Source organism: Habropoda laboriosa, unplaced genomic scaffold, assembly GCF_001263275.1.
Source record: "Habropoda laboriosa isolate 0110345459 unplaced genomic scaffold, ASM126327v1 scaffold128, whole genome shotgun sequence".
Taxonomy (NCBI): domain Eukaryota; kingdom Metazoa; phylum Arthropoda; class Insecta; order Hymenoptera; family Apidae; genus Habropoda; species Habropoda laboriosa.
This window is the reverse complement of record NW_017100281.1, coordinates 1,478,321-1,500,642: the sequence shown is the minus strand read 5'-3', so window position 1 is coordinate 1,500,642 and position 22,322 is coordinate 1,478,321. Positions and strand designations below refer to the sequence as shown.

The window sequence follows — 22,322 nt, the reverse complement described above, 5'->3', positions numbered from 1 at the left end:
TTCCATCTAATTCTGTAATAGCTTCAGTTCTTTTTAACAAAGAATTTTCCTGGATTTTGAAGAATATAGAGCCAGGACACCAGTTTCTCAAAATAGCAAATTAGGTTACATTGTATATTCTTCCAAAAACATTCCATAGCATTTATGTACTTCAATACTATCTACTGCCAACGATAAAAATAATAGAGCAAAAGTTCGCAAAGTTGAATCGCCTCTATCCTCGACTAATATCGATTTTTAAATGATTTATACTTTTTAAAGTCCTTCTTACCTACTTCTTACACAGGGCGTCCAACTATAAACCGAACATCTCTCATCGTGCACATTTCTCCCATTTTTTCAAGATCACCGGTTTGTTTTTCCAGAGAATAAGTTTTTTTATCGCATTTCCTAGCAGGTGTTGAAATATATTGGAGCATGTACGAGATATGATCTCGAAGTGACACTGAATACCAGAAAGGTGATCAAATTCCGAAATAGTGTTAGAATTGTACGTGAACTTACTGTTTATGTCATAAATACTCAAAATGACGGCCATCTAATGCTCTTTCAATTATTTCCGACGTGATTTGAACTTTTTCAAAATTTATTTTTCTGTTTCTACACATGAAAGAATATAATTTACTAATAACTACTTAACGTGGTAAACCAATTATTTAGCCTTGTCGTTTCTCTTCCATGCGTAGCCCTAGTTTTTTCTTCTTTTTTTTTTAGAATGCCCATTTTCATCGTTCTGTGGCTTTGATAAATAGATCCAGCTAGATTCACCTCTGGATACGAGTTCGTGAATAAAGACAAATCGAATTGGTCCCGTCCGACTCATGGCTTTACAATAAATATACGCCACGATGGCCGCCGACAGCTGTCTTTAGGCTGTTACAGGGAAAATATATATTTAGGGAAAAGAAGCACCACGAGGCGAAATTATCGACAATGGAAAAGGTTTTAGAAATTTTCTACAGTATATCAACGTGACAAAATGTCCCCCAATGTTTGTTTAATTTCTCTGAATTTTTGCGTTATATCGTTAAATTTCTATTTCAGTTATAATTATATTTCCAAAATTTCAGTATCAATTTGAAACTTAAAAATTAATAGCACAAGGTAAATTTGAATCTCCTCGAATTTGTACTTCTAGGATGATTCCAGAAGAAATGTAAAAATATGAAAGTGTGCTGTTATAAATTAATATTTTAAATTTATATCATAGGTAACAATTAATTTTATTTCACGTAAAAATATTGCTTTGTTGCAAACGCATAATTCTGTAGGCGGCTCAAAATAATACTCAGAACGCCAGAAAATTATAAATTTAACAATCTGACATGTGAACGCTTACATGGAACGAAGTTTCCGTACACCTCGTTATAATTTATTTAGCATTGTATAATTTCAACAGAGAAATTAATAAATAAATAATATTTACGTTTTTTTTACATAGAAACGTAGCTTGTACCATTAGTACAAAAAATGTGATTTAGATTCGTTTTAATTAATCTAAGGAAATTTCTGTACAGTATCTAAGAATTCAGTAAAATGTCCACGAACAAGGCTGTAAAGGCAAACACAAGTTAGCGTCTTGTTTACAAGCAAGTAGATAAGACGTCACTCAAAATATTTGTCCAATAATGGAAAATATGGAAAATAAAAATTAATGTAAATTATTTTTCTTTAGACTAATAGTAAATGTTATGTTTCTAAATAAAATTTTCTACTTTGTCTGTTGAAATTACACAAAGTAAAGTAAAAATACAATAAGGTGTACCAAGAATTTTTTGACTGACAATTAGCGCATGTAAGTACAGAAAATAGTTTCGATATAGATTTCATTAAGAAGCGATTGATCGTCGAAAGAAGGAAAATTTATGGAATTTGTTATATATTTGTTATTTCAATACGAATCACGTTAATCGAAAGAGGTACATCTTTTAGATATTAAAATAGCACAATACCTCGAAGAATTTATAATTAAAACTACTTTGTACCTTTATGTACCTTAAGTCTCTATTAACAGCTTTCTTTGAAGTAGTATGTAGTAAACAACTCTGAATGTAGTACATAATTAGCAAAACGTTCGGGGTCACGTAACCCTTTTGTAGAGTATCGATATAGCGTTTATATACTTAGACAGGATTAAATTCATAAAATGATATAAAATATATACGCATGTGTATTTGCATTATACGAGGTTCATTTAATAAGGAGATAGCAAAAGCTGTTACAAAATGTAATTTAATCTCAAAGATATTTCTCGTAAAAGTAATTAAGAAATAATTAACAAATTTTATAAATTTTCGCTTTTTTCGATTATCAATAATTAACAAGCTTCTGAAATAATAATCATATTTATTCTTTTAAAGGACCTTTCATAAATACTGAAGTAATATATTCCCATGAAATGAAATTTTACGATTTCAAACAAATGCAGTACACCATACAGAAATGCATTAATTCTATTTTTCTTTGCTTCGATTTATGTACAACAGTACTAAAAAGTGGAAGTAAAATTTTAAACTGTAACGCATTTTTTATTCTGTCCATGTTTACCAAATGTCGCTAACATTGTTTTGTTTTTAAAGTCGCAACAGGTTTAAGGGCGGGATTACGAATACTTAAAATTCTGCGAAAGTATGTCAACCTTGTTGAGTTCCAGAGTCACGGAATTCAAAGTTCGTGTATTCGAGAAAATGCTTCCTTTCCAAGTGTCAAGTTTTCTTTTTGCATTATTGTTAGAGGTACGTGGCAATATGAGGACGTTGTAACTATTTCTTGAACACGGTTTCCTAGATTTTTGCTTCAGTTTAGATAGTTTCGTTTATTTAGAAAAGTAATTATAATTCCAGTTTACGAAATCTCATTTATTATTTATACAAAACATTTATTTCTTTGAAAAGAATTTGGGAAGTCCATTTAAAAAAAAAATGGTACACATTTTCATACATCGTCATGATTTTTGTAAACTGCTTATTCCTTAAGGAATATCATATCTGACAAGTGATGTCTTATTTAGTTTTATTAATTTCATAAAGTCATGCATAAGTACAGAATACAGTCACGAGTGAATTTTATCGTTTCCTTCAGATATCTGTAGAATGTTATACGCAAATTTGAGCAAGATTAGTCGTGAATTAGTCAATTAGTGATAAAAGTTATAAAACTACGAATTACTACAGAGAAATTATTCCTAAACACCGAGAAAAGGGTGGGAAATTTCAACCCTAACCTAATTCAACTCTGGCTAACCTAACCCTAAGAATTTTAACTAACACTCAATGCTAATCAAAAGTGTAAAGTGATGCTATATCCACTTTTCGCTAATCTAATTTCGTATTATAATACATCTTTAAAAGAAATGGGGAAAAAATTAGTCAGGCTCCTAACTTATTGATTTCCCGAGTTTTTCGAACGAAAAAGCGTGCCCAAATGTAAATCGTCCATTTTCTTCTGGAAAGCATTCACGTTGATACCCATATTTTACCAAGAATTGTCTACAATGTAAAAATCAAGTTTAAGTGTTAAATATTCAAATATACGTTATTCCGGTGAACAGTTTAGTATCCATTTGTAATTATTCACAGAACTTCAACGAAAATATTAAGAAAAATATTAACGAAGTTTGAACCATCATTTCAATGTATATCTACCTTACAATAAGCACCCAACGTTTACAAATAGAGAATAATCAAGCAGGGAATCAACGGAATAAAAATATCCCTAATTCTCAAAAATAACACCTCTTAACCCCGGCATTGCGGCGAACCTTTACACGCAAAGGAGTCTGTCCGTGTTTCGTTAGTCAAAATATCACATCTACCGTGTGTGTCGTTTTCTTTGCATCAGCTGCGAAATGAAGTGCTAGGAGAGTCGTGGACGAATTAGAATGGCCCCGGTTGACATGCCGGGCTGTGGTTACATTTTACTCTAAACACCGGGCAATAAGCCGTAAAGTAAATTTCACGGTGGCGAATAGATTGGACGGTGCTGCGTAAGCCAGCCAATCCTGCATACGATGTACATATTCGAAGCCGGTGAAAAGCTAGAAGCTGCTCCCCGATTGCGTATAACATTAGTCACAGCCGAGATTGCTCCATTAATCGTTGGCCAGCGGAGCGTGGTATTATCGTTTCATGATGAGACCACGCCCTAAATAAACGCCGTTACATTGAAACTGCTCGGCTGTTACGCAGGAAAAAGCTTGCCCGCGCACTTGGATATCGCAAAAGCAGGCTTGATACTGGGAAGAGAGAGAGAGAGAGAGAGAGAGAGAGAGAGAGAGAGAGAGAAGGAAGGAGAAGAAGAAGAAGAAGAAAGAAAGAAGGAATAGAGTTCGTACTCGAATTCTAACAATGAAAGCTTTCTTAAGAGTATGGCGCGGAGTGAATGCAAGCACGGCTCGCAGCGACCAATAGAATTCAGTTACTCAAGTTCGGGCGTAGCTGCGAAATTTGAAAGCCGAGAGCACAAAGGCATCTTCAAAAATACGGCCACCAGCGTGCTTACACCGCGGTGAACGCGAACGTCATTGTTTCGTTCCCCGTTCTTCGCGTGCCGTTTCTTGAATTTCTCGAATTTCACTGGAATCTTTGACGAGCGGCCTGCCTGCTCACTTTTCGCCTCTTGCGGAATTCAACAGCCCGAGAGAACACCGCTCTAGTTCGTTACCTTATCATCGGCACCGTCCTTGTTGATTATTTACGAGAGATGTGGAAGGGAGGAAGAGAGAGAAAGAGAGAGAGAGTGAGAGGAGTGTGTCGAAAACTTTAGGCAACTGTGTAGCAGAAGTCCGCAAATTGAATTCCGCGATTCGATATTTCTGATACGCCGTAAGTAACGCCTTGAGAGTGGCTTGATGTACAGTCTGATACAAAAGTATTAGGACACATGTTCAATGTGAAGCGAACTTAAACAGTCGTTACAAAATGCTTAACCCCTTAACCTATGATTTCTTTTCTGACTATGCAACTTTCATAAGAAGTTACCGATTGAGTCGATTATTTTCTTGAAAACACAGCGCCAAAGTGAGGTATCTCATTTTCTGGCCTCCAGGACGATCTAACCCCTAAAATTAACCCCTTAACCTACTACACTATGCATCGGCCATTTTGCAGTTTTACTAGTGTTTCAGGTAACAGAAATTAGTCTGGCTATTGAAGGATTGTTTATTTTTAATTGCATAATTTTGCCTGCATTATATATAAAATACATCATATTCGCATTTGCAAGAAGAAAAATGAAATAATCAGTTACAATTTGTATTCATTTTTATTTGTAAACGAGAGAGATTCAATTTCAGTTTGAGAAGTGAACTCGGTTGACAGGTTAAGAATCCGTTAAAAAATGATTCGTTCTGGAATTGCGTAGTACTGTTACGTCACAACGTTAGGTAAGATGAGGAGAAACTCGAAAGTGTTCTTCAAGATGGTTTATTTTTGCCAGTGGTCCGTGATAGCGTTCCAGAGGTCACAAGGGGATTTCTTATCTGACAGAAGCGAACGGAATATCTGAGATTGTTGACGGCGAGTCAGGGATCGACTCCGCTCCGCGATTGTTTGAATGTGCTGGGTGCAGAGGTTTGCACCTTGTGCAAAAAGGAATTCGTTGTATCGGGTTCCAGGTGTGCAAGAAGGAATTTGTTACGTCGGATTCGTTTAATATGAGACAAAAGGTATCGCGTCGCGTTATCAGTCGAGGAGGCTACCGGATAGCAATTGAGGAAGGTATTGGATCTTGCGGAGGGAAGAGTGTGAGCAAGTAGCGATGGGTTTAAGACTAGAACTACCTGCCTGGTGAAAATGACCAATTGGGGACTTTTCAGAAGGTGAATTTTTATGTAAGTGAAACGTAATTGAAAAATTAGGTTCATACCGATGCAAATGGAAGCATACGTGCAGAAAACAAAGTCGAAAAGTTGCAAACGATAATTCTTATCAGTATCGAACATAGGTGTTAGATTATTACGTGACGATTGCACTCGTTCAGAGAAATTATTGTTTTCTGGATCCAAATAGTGTGTAATTGGTTTAAATAGCAGATAGGGTAATATAAGGAAATTATAAACGTCTGATCTGCAATCACGAAACGTTAATAATTTTAACAGCAGCACGAACTGCAGGTAACTAAAAATGGAAGCCAGGGTAACAAAGAATATGAGCGAGCGTAATATAAACTTTGAAGTAGTGAAGTTTCCTTCACTCGAAATTTGAAAAGATAAAGTTCATATTGCTGGGAAAAGTCAGGCTTTAACAAGTAATTCCTATCTTACGAAGCTGTATTTAAATCAATAAGGACAAGATTGTAAATCCCCAATGGCAAAACTTTCTCCATAATCACTTACGTTCAGGTGTTGACAATTAGCAAACTTTACCGTTCTACGTTGCCATTTGTCTCTGTCTCGTCGATAGATAATTCTAGAGATAACGAGAAAGAATGCTGGACACCCATTACTTTGACAAATTTGATGGCTCTGTAAATTATCATTAGTGGGATCATTTACTAGCTTAATCTTATTATGAAATTTAGTTTTTCGGAACATGTGCATTTAGAGACACAAAAGATTATAAAAATTGATCGAAATAACATTTTCGTATCTAGAATAGTAATACTCGAATTAAAAGAACTCATGTATTTAGCGACAAAAGAAATGATAAAAATGAATTAAAATAACTTTTTCGTATTTAGTATAATTGTAGTGAAATTAAAAGAATATCAAATACAGTTGAACTGTATTTTGCATTTTAACATCAAAGAAATTTTATCAATTAGTTATTTTCCATGTCGGACATGAAAATTGTCTCCGACAAGAAACAAAAACAAATAAAAAACGTTTTAGAAACGTGGAAAAATGCGATTTGGCATTAACACTTTTATGACATTATTGTATTAACCTATAAATAATAAGGTTCGTTAATAATATTGACCCTTCGTGTAGAACGTAAAATTATTAACTTATAAACAACAAGGTTTGTTTAACGTTATTACGATACCACTGCATTCGCAGAAAAGAAAAATTAGAGGAGCAAGTAATAAATCGTTACTGAGCCACGCGATACTTTTATTCACCAGTTTTTCCTACTTTCCCAGGAAAAGGTGTTATAGTCCATTCAAGTTATAAGCATTGCTGTGCGCAGTTGTCCTCGCGGAATATCGTTAAAGTTTCTACCATAGGTTGTCATGATTTCCAACTTTAAATTATCATTTCCACACTTCGAATATCCGACGAGAAGCCGCGTAGGAAGAAAGCGTCTGGTTGTTCTCAATAATTGCGCATTTTGTATAATGTTCTTCGTGAAATGGAATGGTTAATTTGATCACACGTTAGTTCCTTAATTATTAACACCATTGAGTGTTTATCTTTACCTGAGAAATAGATCGTAAGTTTTAATTTTCGTTGAATTTTCCTTACAAATCTGATTCTTTTTACGAAACAATTTCCTCGATAAAATTTTGGTACGTGGTAGAAACTCAGAAATATATTCGACGCGTTTGTTTTTGTTAATAATCCTCCACGTTGAAGGGATGAAAGTCGCCTTCAAAGTCGAGGGTAGTAAACTTAGAAATGTCGTTTTTTCAATAGCTGAGATTGATCACAAATTTTTATATGTAATTTGCTGTAGTACACGTGTATTGAATAGTAAAAAAATTCATAACACAATTGTTCCGATATTGTTATCTGACATAATGAATAATCGGGATATGCGCGTGATTTTTTTTATATAAGTTTAACTTTGAAAAATTTGTGATAAAAACTGCTAAAAATGCAATATAAAGCCAAGAAAAATAAGCCAAGAGAAAGGCTGGATAAGGCTGTCGATGATAACATTGAAAACAATTCACGGTAAATTCACTATTCCCTATTCACCAAACCTTTCCCCAACAGACTACCATTTCTTCAATCATCTGAAGAATTTTTTTAACAAATAAATTATTCCGAAATGAAGTCACTGTAACAGCATCATTCAAAGACTAATGATTCACAAAGCATTCACTATTTTTAAAGAACCCTCTTTAAAATTTCATTGAAATGTAATCACGTAGCAACTGACGTTTCCGCAGTTAATTATCAGGATTACGTTCGACGATGTATGTACATTTTAATCATCAAGATCAATTGATTAGCATCGTTCGCCTCTACAGTGGCCTGAAAAGGTAACAAATCGAGATATTTATGAAAAAGTACTCGGAGGTTCCTAGCTTTCATCAGAAATATCGGTCTGCTTCATTAGGGACCCCTTATCCAGATAAGGGTTCATTTAAATCGTCTGTGGAATTTCAGTTGGAAAGCTTCGATTCAGATAAGAAAAACGACAAAAAAACGTAGAGCCATCGGAAACGTCTCTTTATTCTCGCGAGCACCTAATTGACCGTTATGATTAATCGTGACCCAGTCTTTAATGTTCCTGTTCCATTGTGTCTTTTTCAGGACGGCAATCGAGGAATCTGAAAATATCGGGGCCGTTATCGGGTCACCATCATGGTACGCAATATGCATCAACGTCGGAAAATTACAAAAACAGTGAGTTGTCGCTTGATGTACATAGAGACATGCTTTTTACATATAGTAAAATACTGAAATATTTTGGAAACGATATTTGGTATATAATAACGTTAAACAACCCTTATTGATTAGGCGTTCTTCACGTTCAACATTTATATACGTTGTTTCATTTATAACCAATAAGGTTAGTCTAATATTATTATAATTCCAGAATTTTCTGAAATATTCAAAAATATTCCTTTCAGAGTATTTCGCGCCTAAAGTATTGCTTCCAAAATATTTTTATTTAAAAATCAAACCACTGTAAGAATTAGCTTCACTACTAATTGCTTGTGGTGTATTAGAGATTTTTTGATTGATTACATGAAACAGCTTAATAAGATTGTTAAAGCACTTGCAATTTCAAATCAGTAACAAGAAAGAAATGTCACTACTGTTGCATGTAGAAATATAATTAAATGAAAAAGCAGTATACTAGAGGCTTTTGTTAATTTTCTGACTATTAGGATATCTATTTACAATATATGTACTAATTATAAATATAATGGAGTAACTGTATCGTAACATAAGTTCTCTGCAATCTTAATTGCCTTAGTAACAACTTAATAACAAATACAGACATTTAGCACAAAATTTGTGTCTTTTCAATGTTGTGTGTATAACTCTTTTATCATCTGTGTAATGATTGTTGGTAAATATCGCTGAATTTCGTTAGAGAGCTAAATAACACACTTTTGGCGCACAAATCTAAGTTTAGTGATACAACTAAAAAGAAAGGGAGCTCTAAGTGTGATAATTCTTCGTTGAAACGAATATGTCATTGTTTGAAATTTTTGATTTCGAGGCAAAGCAAGACTTTACCCGTTGATTAATGGAAATTCTAGGTGGTGGTATAGAGTCGTAAGGAAGTGGTCAGGACTAGGGTGAAGCTAGGGCGTTTTATGACGTCTAGGATATGAAGACTACGTAGCTTAACCTCGCTTCCCATTGGCAACACGTGCAAGGCAATTTGTTTTATTGCACAAGGGAAAGTTTTAAACAGTCAATGAGAGTACAGGGGATAAAGTGTCTGGTGCAATTAACCAAGTCGTCCAACAATATTGCTATATTCTAACACTCGTTGATGCTAATTTCTGAACGTGATTCAAGATGTTATTTATGCTTTTAACCCTTTAACGGGCTCATGCCCGTGTCTTGCTCTAAATTTTGTTTAATTATTTTCCTTCACTTCTCATATTGCGTTGTCCTTTTTATTCTATTGCAAAAATGTGAGTGACAACATTATAAATAAATGGGAAACTTATTTCTATATGCCCAGGGAATAATTAGAAAAGAATAAAATTGATCATTTTTGGCACATCAAATAGAGCAAAATGTGAGGGTTAAGGGGTTAAGGGGATACATCACACTGAGGCGTCTGGAAATAGGTAAACTTTGGGAATTTTTTTCATAGGTAACTATTAAATGAAAAGCTTCAATTTTTTCAAGGACTATAAGTGCATCTTTCAGCTTCCTTCTCCAATTTTTAAAAAGTGAAAATTGGAGAAAGGTAGCAAACGAAGGTGAATTTTAAGATTACGTTAGGCAATAGTAAACGTGAGAAAAATTAATGGAAGTTACGACTCAACTTCGTTATTTTAAATTAGGAAAGGGGAATTTTCGAAGCAATTCATTATCCACATTCCTGTCTCGTTTCTTAAGTTTCATTTTGCAGAATAATTTACACAGTAATAAAAAAAATATATACTGCAAAGGAGGATGTTAAAGAAAGGCCAATTTTGGCACACGCCCGGAACGAAAAAATTTTTTACAGCATAATTCTACGCATCCTTAGGAACAAAAAATGTAATTGTCATTCTTCCCGGAAATGATGGGAAAGTTATGAGAAATGCGGTTCAAGGTAAGAGTATGACCATACTTATAACTTATATTCCGTCTCCTTTTCTTCGGACGATGGTCTGTTCGTAAATTAACCACTTACAAACTCATATTGAGTATTATTTACAAAGATTGTTGTACATTAGTGTTTAATAAAAACCTAAAATAATTAATGACAAATTAATCGAAACAAGAAATTCTTTGATGACACGATGCTTATATTCGAAGCAATCAGAAACCAATAATTATTTATTGTAGAAGTGATAAAAGTTATAATAGTAAATATAATAAAATAATCGTCATGATAGGGATACAATAAAAAAGTAAGACTCCAACAGAATTTGCATTTCTTAACTGTGTATCCGGTGATTTCATTTCTCCACTAAATTTTGTTCCTGACTTTTTTACTCGCACAAGAGTTCTGTCAAGGATATGAAAATGCTTAGTGTTTGCAAAGCAACTGTTTATTCTCAACTGTTTATAACTTGCGATAGTTTTACTCTGAAAAGGACAGCTAGCTTTATGTTTGGCTCGATGTACGTACAGCGACCTAGGCTCGCGTTTCTTATGTTTGGCACGCAAGAAATATCACGAGTTCTAAGACGTTAAGGCCTAGAATTTTCCCCAGAACAGTTGCGAGCGTATAGCGAGCAGAAATCGGGCAGGACGACTCGTCCTCAGTCGGTGTTTACGAGGCTGCCGAACGAGTGCCTCGGTGAACGTCGCTTATACTGTGCGAGTTTAGTCTTGTAGGGAATACAGTGCTCGCTCGAACAAGGCGTTTTCGATTATACGCGGATTTCCAATCAATTTACGTACTTAGCATATTCGTTCGTGTGAATTAAGTGCCGCTGCATACAAGTAGCTAGTGCACCGAATTCAAGTACACAACGAACAGCTCAGCTTGGAAGAAAAATCAAGCGAGAAGCGTGTCTCTGCGAGCTACACAGCTACAGTTTCATTGTGTCATCAAAGAATTCCTTGTTTCGATTAATTTGTCATTAATTATTTTTGGTTTTTATTAAACACTAATGTACAACAATCTTTGTAAATAATACACAATATGAGTTTCTAAGTGGTTAATTTACGAACATCGTCCGAAGAAAAGGAGACGGAATATAAGTTATAAGTATGGTCATACTCTTATCTTGAACCGCATTTCTCATATCTCTCCTATCATTTCCGGGAAAAATGACAGTTACATTTTTCGTTCCTTAGAATGTGTAGAATCATGCTGTAAAAATTATGCCAAAAGTATGCCAAAATTAGCCTTTTTTAAACATCCTCCTTTAACGACGCCTCAGCTGAAGTTTCTAAAAATCTGCGAACTCAGCACTTGAAATTACTCGAAATTATTTCCATGGTTATTTTAGCCTAGGCACGTATAGTCGCACAATCAATAATTCTTTTAATTAAAATCTTTCACTTTGAGAACGAATGTTATTTTCGCCGCTATTATCCTTCGCCTAGCAATTAGAAACAACCATTGCGAAACGTGGAAACGAAAAGTTTCCAGTGATAATTCGAAATCGAAGAAAGATAAAGTCGCGGTGCGAAAGAACCACCGCAAAGTAAGTTATTTTACAGTCGAGCCCCGGTGTGTAGAGGATATCGCGTGAAACGGTCCGCTTCACCGAGTTAGCTGTAACAGAGCACTTGTTAACGCAATGTGAAAACACGGTCGTTCCCTACTTTATTTCGGCTTTTAACGAGAACAACAACGGTAACAATAATAATGTTACCCGTTCTCACGGACATTCACTGCTTCGCCACTATCTGATTTTCAACGTATGGAAAGGGCGGAAGAGGGAGAGAAACGGACAGAGAGAACGTGATCTCTGCTACGCTAATCCTTCGAGATTTCACCGCTCTCACAGCTGATTTCAAGCTGGATTATGATCAGTGCTGAACGATCATTCGCTGTTTATGTTCTCTGTGAAAAATATAAGTAGGTACATATGTCATCGGTTTGCTAGAAGAGAGATATATATGAGAAATCATTCATTTTGAGATATTTGGAAAAAGTAACTGTAAAAGTGAGTTATTTTTATGCGAAAGTACGCCACTAAAATTGAAATTAAAATTACAGATACTATTTAGCAAGAACAATGTCACAATTCAAATATAGGGCTGTTTTAACCCTTTCTTCAATCTTAGTACGGTCTTCGGGTCTTTCTCGACCCATCGCATTTTTATTTTTTTAACAACATTTGCTGTTATCAAGTTTATTTTCCCTTAACGTTGTATTGAGAGTTTATCGTCTAGGTTCATATGGCGTGCTGATAGCAATAATTGTTACGTATGCGGTTTTTGGGTCAAAACAGACCCAATTATCCCTTTGGACTCCTTTGTCGGGTGTGACTCGACATCAGTTTTATTCACAGGTATGAATGAAGTAATTTTTAAATTGCCAGTTTAAATATATATTATATTTTGCAATATTTCATTTACCAATAAGTACACACATACATATGTATATGACCCTTAATGCTATTTTCAATATAATCAGTAAAAAAAGTTGTTTAAATTGGTTCCTATGAAGCAAGTGTCTTTTGAAGTGTATTTCAAATAAAATTCTTAAAATAATAGGGAGATATTGAAAAGAAAATTTTAAATAAAATTTCGAGTTCCAAGGGGTAAGTGTATAGTCGAACGGAAGATCGCGTTAAGGTTAATAGTAAACAGTTAATACACGTAAACAATATTTTATTAGAAACCTTAAAAACCCAGAGACTGTTAACTAAATTGTTGAAAGAATGAAATATTTTCATTGCTGAATGGTCGAGTAATTAATAATTTTTTACCACAGAAAATTTTAAACCGATTTCCTGCGAAATTTACTTTTGTTAGTTGTCACTCTTCTAGCAAACCAAGGATATTGTATACGAATATAATGGATGTCCTAATAAAAATATTGTCTAATTATGTCATAATTAATTTTTACTTTACATTCACTTATTCAAGAAAGTTACATATGTACGAAATTTGTAGAGTAAATTATATTTAGATGATATTTTCCACCACGTAGGTAAAATAGACTCATCTGTACCGGAAACATTCTGCATATTTCTTCGGAGAAGACCTTTAAATTATAAGAACCAAAATAACAAACGCTTCAGTTCTGAATTTTCCAAATGATTTTGAAGAAACAGAATCGTATTTTGATTAACAGAAAAACAGGTCAACTAGCTTTAGATAACCGAATTTAGAAACATCTATTCCTCTGCGATTCAACTTTTTCAATCGCTCTGTGGATTTATTTAAAGCATCCGTTATACACTTTTTCGTGGTTCGCTGTTATCGAATCACCGAGTGGACGGTCGTATCAAAATTCCGAGCACATCACGATGTATCCGATAAAGTATGAAAGGTAACGTTCATTTCAATATCCTGTCGCAAACATTTTTGTGGCAATCGTCGTCCGATAATCTCAGAAAAATCAAACCGAATGTAGTGGAACCACAATCGAGACAACTGTCCTTCATGTTAAACAAAAAGTATACTTTTTTTTAGTTATATGTTTTACGTCGCATCTACTGTTAAGTTATTAGCGTCGAATTTGAATAAATTTTTTTAGGAGTGTATGTTATGTCTTTTAAATAATTTAGGGTCCTTTTTATTTGGTCCTGTGATGTTAGGGTTGTGTCTAGACTAACAAGGGAACATCCCCAAGTGAAAATATTAATTATTTAATATACTATGCAATTAAGTTTGATGAAACTTTGCCTGAAACTTTGAAAAATTGCCTACAATTATTCATTTGTCCATTTAAAAAATTGACAGTGTCATTCTTGTTCATCTCACTTGATTCGTTTTTAGCGTACAAACAGTGTTTAAGTGAAATGTAATTAAACTTTAGGAGTGTATTCTTCTTAATTTAAAAGGACATATTAAACATGAAGTAGAAAATTTCTTTCATTCGATTTATCCATGTTTCATATTTGTTTTCTTATTGCAAGTATATAGTGAAGAATTGCTTTTGGAAAATTCAGCTCGAAAATTGGATTATCATTTAAGTACGTAATGGCAGATTATTTTAGTCTACTTTATGTAACAAGCAGTCGGATTGTAGATCATAAGTACTGCAATTTTACGAACAAATTTTAATTCTTTTCTCTTTTTCAATCTATTAAACTTTCTCATCGAAATAAACATTCAAACTGTTTCTTTCATTTCTGACCCTGTATGATTTTACAGGTTATTATGTGACACATTGTTCACAGTTGCTTTTGCATCATATCAAAAAATATACAGTTCTTTTTAAAAAACATTGCAAATATATAAAAATGTACGTAAGCTAGTACCTTGACTATGAAAGACAACAAAATTTTCTCCTCTTTCATTTTTCCCATGTACTCACCATTTACGAGAAAAACACTGGTTAGTAATGACGTAAACACCCTGTATATTGTTGCAGCGTAAGAATATTGAACGCACGTTTACACGTGTACTACGACTAATAATAAATTCCACTTCGGTTTATTATTGCACAAATACAAACAACAATTTTTTCTTTTCCACAAATAATTGCATTTTTCGTATTTTCCACGTCTTACGACACATCGCCATCCCTCAAGTATTATTCGACTCGATTTCAAAGTGCATACATATCGAAACCGTCAGTAATCGTTACAAGTTTGAAGATAGAATTGCAGTTTGAAATATACAGCGCCGTCAGTCATACCTCACAGCGGACTCATCTTACTTCGATTCCTTCTTCTTTTCCCCCAGAGAAGCCTGAGTTTCACTCTGTTTCTCCTCGTAGAGATCTCCTCCGTTGAAGGCAAAGGGCACATCTTTCTTTCATTCTTTTCATTTCCACATTTTCCCCACTGCGCACTAATCAACGGCATTGCTCCACGAGAAATCGTACGATATGACCAATTTCGCCGTGGGAAAGCGTGGAGGGGCTTATATATTCCGCGTTAAGCCCACATTTTCTGCCCTCCCGCTCTCTTCTGATAATGGACTCCGACTTGATTCCGTTATTATGCCGCCAGCTAGTTGCGATTCCAAACCTTTTACGATTGCCGGTCCCTGTGGCTTAATAATTTTATTACGATCTGCTGCCGTGAAAAAGGTTTTCCTGTGATCCACTGTAAATTAATTGAAATGCGCTGCATGATTTTTGCGAGAAATTTGTGCCAGGTTTATTGTTCGTAAAATTCTGTAGGATTCCGAATTGAAATAATCATAATTGCGGCAGAAGTGAAGGTATTTATTCGAAATAAGAAGCATTGCGATCGATACATCTTATCGTATCTGTACATATCGTGCAAGAGGATGTGAGAGAATATTTATCATTCCAAGTAAATGATTTACTCTTGAAGAGTAGTTTAAACGGTCGATAACAAAGGGTAAAAAGTCTACTTAAATTGCAAAATCGAAAGTTCGATTGCGGTGCATATTTTATGCGGTGTATTGATCGAACGCGTAACCTAGATTCCCAACGAGAAAGCAGGAACTTTCTCACGATTGAATTTACAAAAAAAAAAGAAAAAAATTTAATTAATCCACGTCAACGATGGAACTCGATTGTGCGTTTGCAAGACTTTTAATTAATACCGTAAGAGCACTGAATAATACAATTTCTACTGTTCTTTTCCACTCTAATCAAGCAGATTATCTTCGTTTTTCAACAGATTATTATAACTACTGTGAATTTAGCTGATTCTTGTAATTATTTAACAGGATAATTTTATGGGATAGTTATATCGAAATCATGCTACCTCTCGATAAAGAGGCATGAAAATAATTGAAATTATTTTCCGTCTTGGAAGTTACTCTTGCAATTAGTATGAACTTGAACTATGTTACACGAATTTAATTGACACGTATGGTAATAATTGGAGTTAAAAGGAGAGCAGACAATTCTTGAAATTATTCTTGGCTTTGCATCGATCGGTTACAAGGGTTCAAGTTGTGAGGCAACAAGAAGAAGTGTGTTCTCGTGGCGACGTGACTCTGAAAAAAATTCTAATTAAGCCCTGTCAACATCGTGAACTGATTATACATGTAGCTGTTAATTAATAGTTCCCATTCTTGTAGAGGTATGAATAATGCAATACTTATGACCTGTTAGCGTGTTAATCTGTCCGCCGTCTGAATATTCCAACCGATATGACAATGTTACATGCTTAGATAAGCTTGAGAATTGACATTATTTGATGAGTTATTCTTTGACCATGACAAGACCACCTGTTGCAGTCACATCCCTAATGGAAGTTCCAGATTCAAATAATATGGAATACTGTTACTTTAGGAAAGGGAATGGCGCAGGTTAATTAATCGTTAGACCTTATATTTCAGTTGAAAGATCATTTCATTCGTGTAATTACTAAGAATAGAACTCTTTGATGTTCCGAAGAAATACGACTGTTTTAATGTTTATATCTTTCATCGTGAAAGTATAGTTTGATGAAATAAAATTTAGGTTAAAAGATATTTAGATTGTGCAGGTGTTGCAGGTCATGCATGTAGTATCGTGAAATGTTCAGCTCTGCGTGCGTAGTTTTAAGGGGCGTAGGAAAAAGGCAATAAGAATTAGACCCTTTTGCGAGAGGTCTTGACAGTGTATGAGGCCCACCAACGCTGTTTTTCGGGGGAAAGACCCAAAAGTGGGAGAAAGAGAAGAAGCGGAAGGAAGAGTCTTCCTAGCAGATAAGATTGTGTCGTACATAGAGAAGGCAGAGTGTTACAGGGGTTGTTGTTGCCTTAGATCAGCGCTGTCCAAAGTTGTCTCCCGGGAGACAAACGTCGTCTTCACCATCGTTCGCCGTTACCATGGTACAGGGACGCAGTTGAGACTGTAACGAATATGGTCGCCTCCCGCGTAAACAATGGTATCGTCTGCTGTTTCACGTATATGGGTTTCCTTGACGGTGATGGCACGCTGCGTGAAAGAACGGTTCGAAGGGGAAACAGGCGCGTGAGGTGCCTATACGCTGGACAACACTGCCTTAGATCAGAGTCGATCAGCCAGCAGTTCTGAGGGCAAGAGCGCCCGCCGTTGCCCGCGAGCAGTTCTGAGGGCAAGAGCGCCCGCCGTTGCCCGCGAGCAGTTCTGAGGGCAAGAGCGCCCGCCGTTGCCCGCGAGCAGAGCTGAGAGCCAGTAGTTGGAGCAAATGACGTAGTGATGGGAGTGTAGATTTGTAGATAGACATGTGTTCGTACCATTAATTACATTTTTTTCAACACGTACCAACCTTCGAAGCATAGTGCCTCACTGCAGGATCGTTGCCTAAGTAGGCGTAGTCTGCTGCTCCAACACCACACCCGTTTGTTTGACTATTTAAAAAAAAAACCTTGTGAGCGGTTCTGTCTTAAACAGTGGTGAAGGGATTGAGGAAACTGATAGAGGATAGGCGGAAAAGGAAAGGTTGTGGGCGTTTCGTCCTGGGCCTCCTAGTGGACTCGTCAGTAGGGTTTTCTATGGGACCTATGTCTTTAGAAGTGGAAATCATTATGAGGACTAGCGAGAATTCGCGGTTAGGTGGCAAAACGTAGGAGGTGTCGCTACGGTGGTTTTTTGAAAATTTTGCCCATTACAACTTCAAGATATCATTCTTGAAGTTTATATCAAAAGTTTAACATTCTTATCTTCTTTCGCATATTTTTGTGACAAAACAGAAATTCTATTTTTTCTAATACGATTTTCTCTAACATAAGTATTTCTGTAAAAAAACACACTACTTTCCAAATTACTTATCTACTCCTATTAACGTTAGGTCTAATTCTTGAAGCATGTTTATTCCTTCTTTAGCAAGTAACAAATTATTAAAAGTTACAGAAACTTTCGGTAAAGCTTATCATTTTAAACTTATTCTACATTCGTTAATCATCACGAACGTTTAATGTCGTTAACAAAACCTAAATAAGAGCATCTTTTTCCTACATCCGCATAGGCTGATGTATTTTTAACGACGTTAGAAAACATCGCGTAGACAGAACTGTGCATACCCGAAACGCGGCTGCTTTTCTTCCAACAAAAGCGGTTCAAGCACTTTCACGCCACTTGTAGCAGCGCTCTGAGCATCAAATGTTTAACCATATGTACCTTGTACAAGTAAATATACATCTCTATGATACAATTATAATGTACAGACGTATTTTTCTTCGATAACATATTTACTTTTTTAAATGGCTTACTAAAACTAGCTTCTCTGTTGTTATTGGCTCCCTCACATTGCGTGAAGTGGATTATTCAAAGTATCATTTCTTTTCTTCTAATATTTGACAACCTTTTTACTTCGTATCACGGTCTAAACAAACAATATTTTATTACAAACAACGATTAACACTGATTTCATACAAAAAATTGTAACTGAACCTCTCAGAGTCCAAGTGACCAACTCCACGAGATAAAATTCGTTAAATTTGTTTCATTCGTGAAGAATTAAGCACCAAGCAGGTGCTTCTATACTAAAATTCGAAAGAAAAATGTCAAAAAGTGGAGTTAATCGTTTCGTTTTCTGAGTGGCTCGATTAAGCATCCTCGGTTAATATTCACATCTCTCTATTCGCTGAAGAGATAATTGTCGCGAAAATACTTCATCGGAAAGATCGTGTCACGATCGTTGATATCTGTCGAACGAAATGCGTGTTCGTGCACAACTCGGAGTGGTTTACGTATTTCCGGCCGGCAAAATAAATAAAAGGGGAGTGTAAACAACGAACGGTAAATCGGGATTCAGCTACGATTGATACTTTATGGACGTGTCAGCTGTGTAAATTCGCGCGCAGTTTCAGAATTCTCCGTGCCTCCCGCGACAAATGACGAGGACGATTTCGTATTGTGTCCATTATACGGAGTAACGGTCGCATTACCGTGTGCAATCAAACATGAAGAAAGCGCGTGATAAGGAGATATAAGGGATAGAATTAGCCCGAGTGCCGGAAGATACCGTGGTTGAATCTTCAAGTAACCAACGCGATCGCGGTAAGTCGCGTTTTGGAGACGAAGTGGCTGGGCGTCGGCATGAATATGAATGAGCCCTCGGGGTAATATTCCGAATCGCGAAATAAAATAATTTCCACCTCGAAAGCACATGGGATTCGGGAGGAACGAAGGAACGAAGGTAGAGAAAGTTTGGAAACCGAAAAGGGAAGATGAATTTCACGATAAAATGCCGTTTTGTCCGCTAATCATGTTAACTCTGCGAGGCACATGGTCCGAGCAAATCTCGTGCACGGTATCTTGAGTGAAGAACGAAAAGTCGTACTTTAATTGCTGAATAATAATTAAAATACCTGTTGGTACTGTGATTTAATTTAAAGGGACAAATTCTGCAACATTCAGGAATTTTTTTGCAGTGTGTACAATGAATAACAATGTTAAACTTTTTTTAGCTTATTAAGCTTCTTATAAAACATGCAAAATAATTTTTTTAATAGCTTTTTTATTGTTTGTTTTAATGCTATATCTGGAGATAAAGATAGCCTCTTTAAAAAGAAATTTCTCGCTAGCGAAATTAATTTCAACTCATTGTCAGACTCATCCAGTATAAAAAAAGTCAAGAATATTTTTAATCAGCATGAGTACTGCTATTGCAGGTACCAGAATTAGCCACGTAAGTTCAAATTTAACAAAATGGCGCGCATTCAAAGCTCACGTATCGAAATTTTCCATTTTTTCAGTCTTGCTACATAAAAGATATGAAATTTTCAGCATACAAATGTAAATATTGTGCCTGCGAGGGCCAATAGTACGTACAATAACGCGTTAAAATTTCAGACCGATCGGCTGATTAGTTGTTCAAATTTTAATTCCACCAGTTGATTAAATTTGTCAAACGTTAAATTGATTTACACATATGCAAAAGGAGAGAAATATTGTATCAGCAGATAGTTAAAATTATTTACATATCACCAATATTGTCATTTTATTGAATAATTTATGCAGTGTGACAAATACGCTTTATAATTATTACTATTACATTTTTAATTTATAAATTATTCTTATTTGTAGAATATTTGCAATGCTGCAACCTAAACTTAACATTAAATTGGTATTAGCTACATTAGACGAGTTACTAGACCAGATATAAGACATAAGACAAATAACTGCACGTAAATTTACATTGTAAGTTACACGATCACAGATTTCAGATACTGCTCAAAATTAGTACCTGATACCTCGAAAATTTTCTTGTCAATCTAAATTGAATTTAACTTGGAATATAACATAGACTAGCTGAACAAGATTGGTAATCTGCGTGAGTTTGATGTAAGTTAGCCGGGTTAAGTAACTTTTGATTACTTATATCAGTAAGGTATATTACATTCATTAAATACTTCAAACGTAATTAGATCATAGATTAATATTGTCTGTAGGTGATATTTCTAACACCGTACGTTTCCTTCTTCTATGAGCTCCACAATTCAGAAAGAATCACACTAGACGGTCACAGCTAACATCTTGGATTTTCCCTTAATGAAACCAGAGTGGAGAAATCCTATTTTACTCGCAAGTCAAGCTTGGATAGCACTGGCGTAGACCTATATTAAACTTGCTATTAGGTAAATTACTTTCATTCGTATAATCAAATAATCTTTTTCCCTGCTTAGTATATACAGGGTACAGCCGAAAATATTTTACAAATGGGCTGGAGGTGAATAAGTAGTAAATGTGGAATAACATTTTTTCACCCGAGGCTTAGTTTTGGAGGAAATGGGGTTGAAAATTCGTTCTTGTCAATGTTGTCGATAAAATTTTCTCTTCGCGCTTTCTTAACGCTTTGAACTCCAAATTGAAAAAAATTTTTTTTATCAATAACTCCCTGTTATTTTAAGAATTTTATTTGAAATGCACTCCAAAAGACATTTGCTTGATAGGAACCAATTTAAACAATCTTTTTTACTAATTATATTGAAAGTATCATTAAGGGTCATACACAGGGTGTCTCAGCTGATTTTGACATCTTGATTTTCTCGCTATTATTAGACATAGCGAAAAATGTTCCAGATGAAAGTGAAACTTTTCAGCTCATGAAAGAATTAATAACACCAGAATATGCCCCTTTCGACGCCGTTTAAATTTTGTCTGAAACATTTTCCGCGATGAGTAGCAATAGCGAGAAAATCAAGATGTCACAATCAGCTGAGACATCCTGTATATGTATACCTATTGCTCATCCAGGTAAAAGAAATATTGCAAAATATAATGCATATTTAATCTGGCAATTTAAAAATTACTTCATTCATACCTGTGAATAAAACTGACGTCGAGTCACACTCGGCATAGGAGTCCAAAGGATTGGACCTAGTAACTCCTAAAAGTTGCACAGACGTTGCATACATACGTGAATCAATCCTCGAATGATAGAAAAAATTCTATTCCACATTTTTTATTTACTTCTGCACGAGGAATCATCTGCTGCTCGCTCGTGCAATACTTCCGGCCTACATTCTGTGCAACTAATAAATTCCATCCGTGAGGTACATATTTAAAGGGACGAACCATCAGAACTATTTTTGGAATTCGAGCTCTTGTCGTGAATTGTCGTGCATTATTTCTTTGTAGCCGGGAAGAATCTGCGGCGTTGAAAGGGACGCGCTAAACGAGAGGGGAATTCGTGGGAATGGCAGTTGGTAGAGAATGTTGAATAGTTAGTAAACGTTAAGTACAGAGCTGTGTATCGGCGCGCGGAGTACGTATGTATCGGATTCTACGTTTCCAAGCTCCGCCACTCAATCTCCTCTGGATATCACATTTAAATGGCACTTATTTACTCACCGGCTAAAGTGACAAGTCCTGTTACTCCTGCGGTGAAGAACACGCCATTCTCGTTTCCTTTAGCTTCGCTCTAAAGCTTCACTTTCTGCCGCTATTATCGCCCTGTTCATTCTTACCGATGGATTCCGGTCCCTATAACTGTTCCACTTACAAATCACGGCCGGATGAAGGAAATTGAGTTAGACTGAACGATCATAATTATCCGCCAATAGTCGC

General features: G+C 35.5%; 1 protein-coding gene across 1 annotated transcript in view; it reads left to right on the top strand.

Moving 5' to 3' along the window:
• The window catches only part of LOC108573621 (neurotrimin-like), a 185,130-nt gene that overhangs the window by 83,760 nt on the left and 79,048 nt on the right, over window positions 1-22,322 (top strand). Inside the window, exon 3 of the mRNA XM_017936085.1 lies at window positions 8,420-8,512. Coding sequence (XP_017791574.1) covers window positions 8,420-8,512 — 93 coding nt within the window. The remainder of the gene's footprint in view (window positions 1-8,419; window positions 8,513-22,322) is intronic.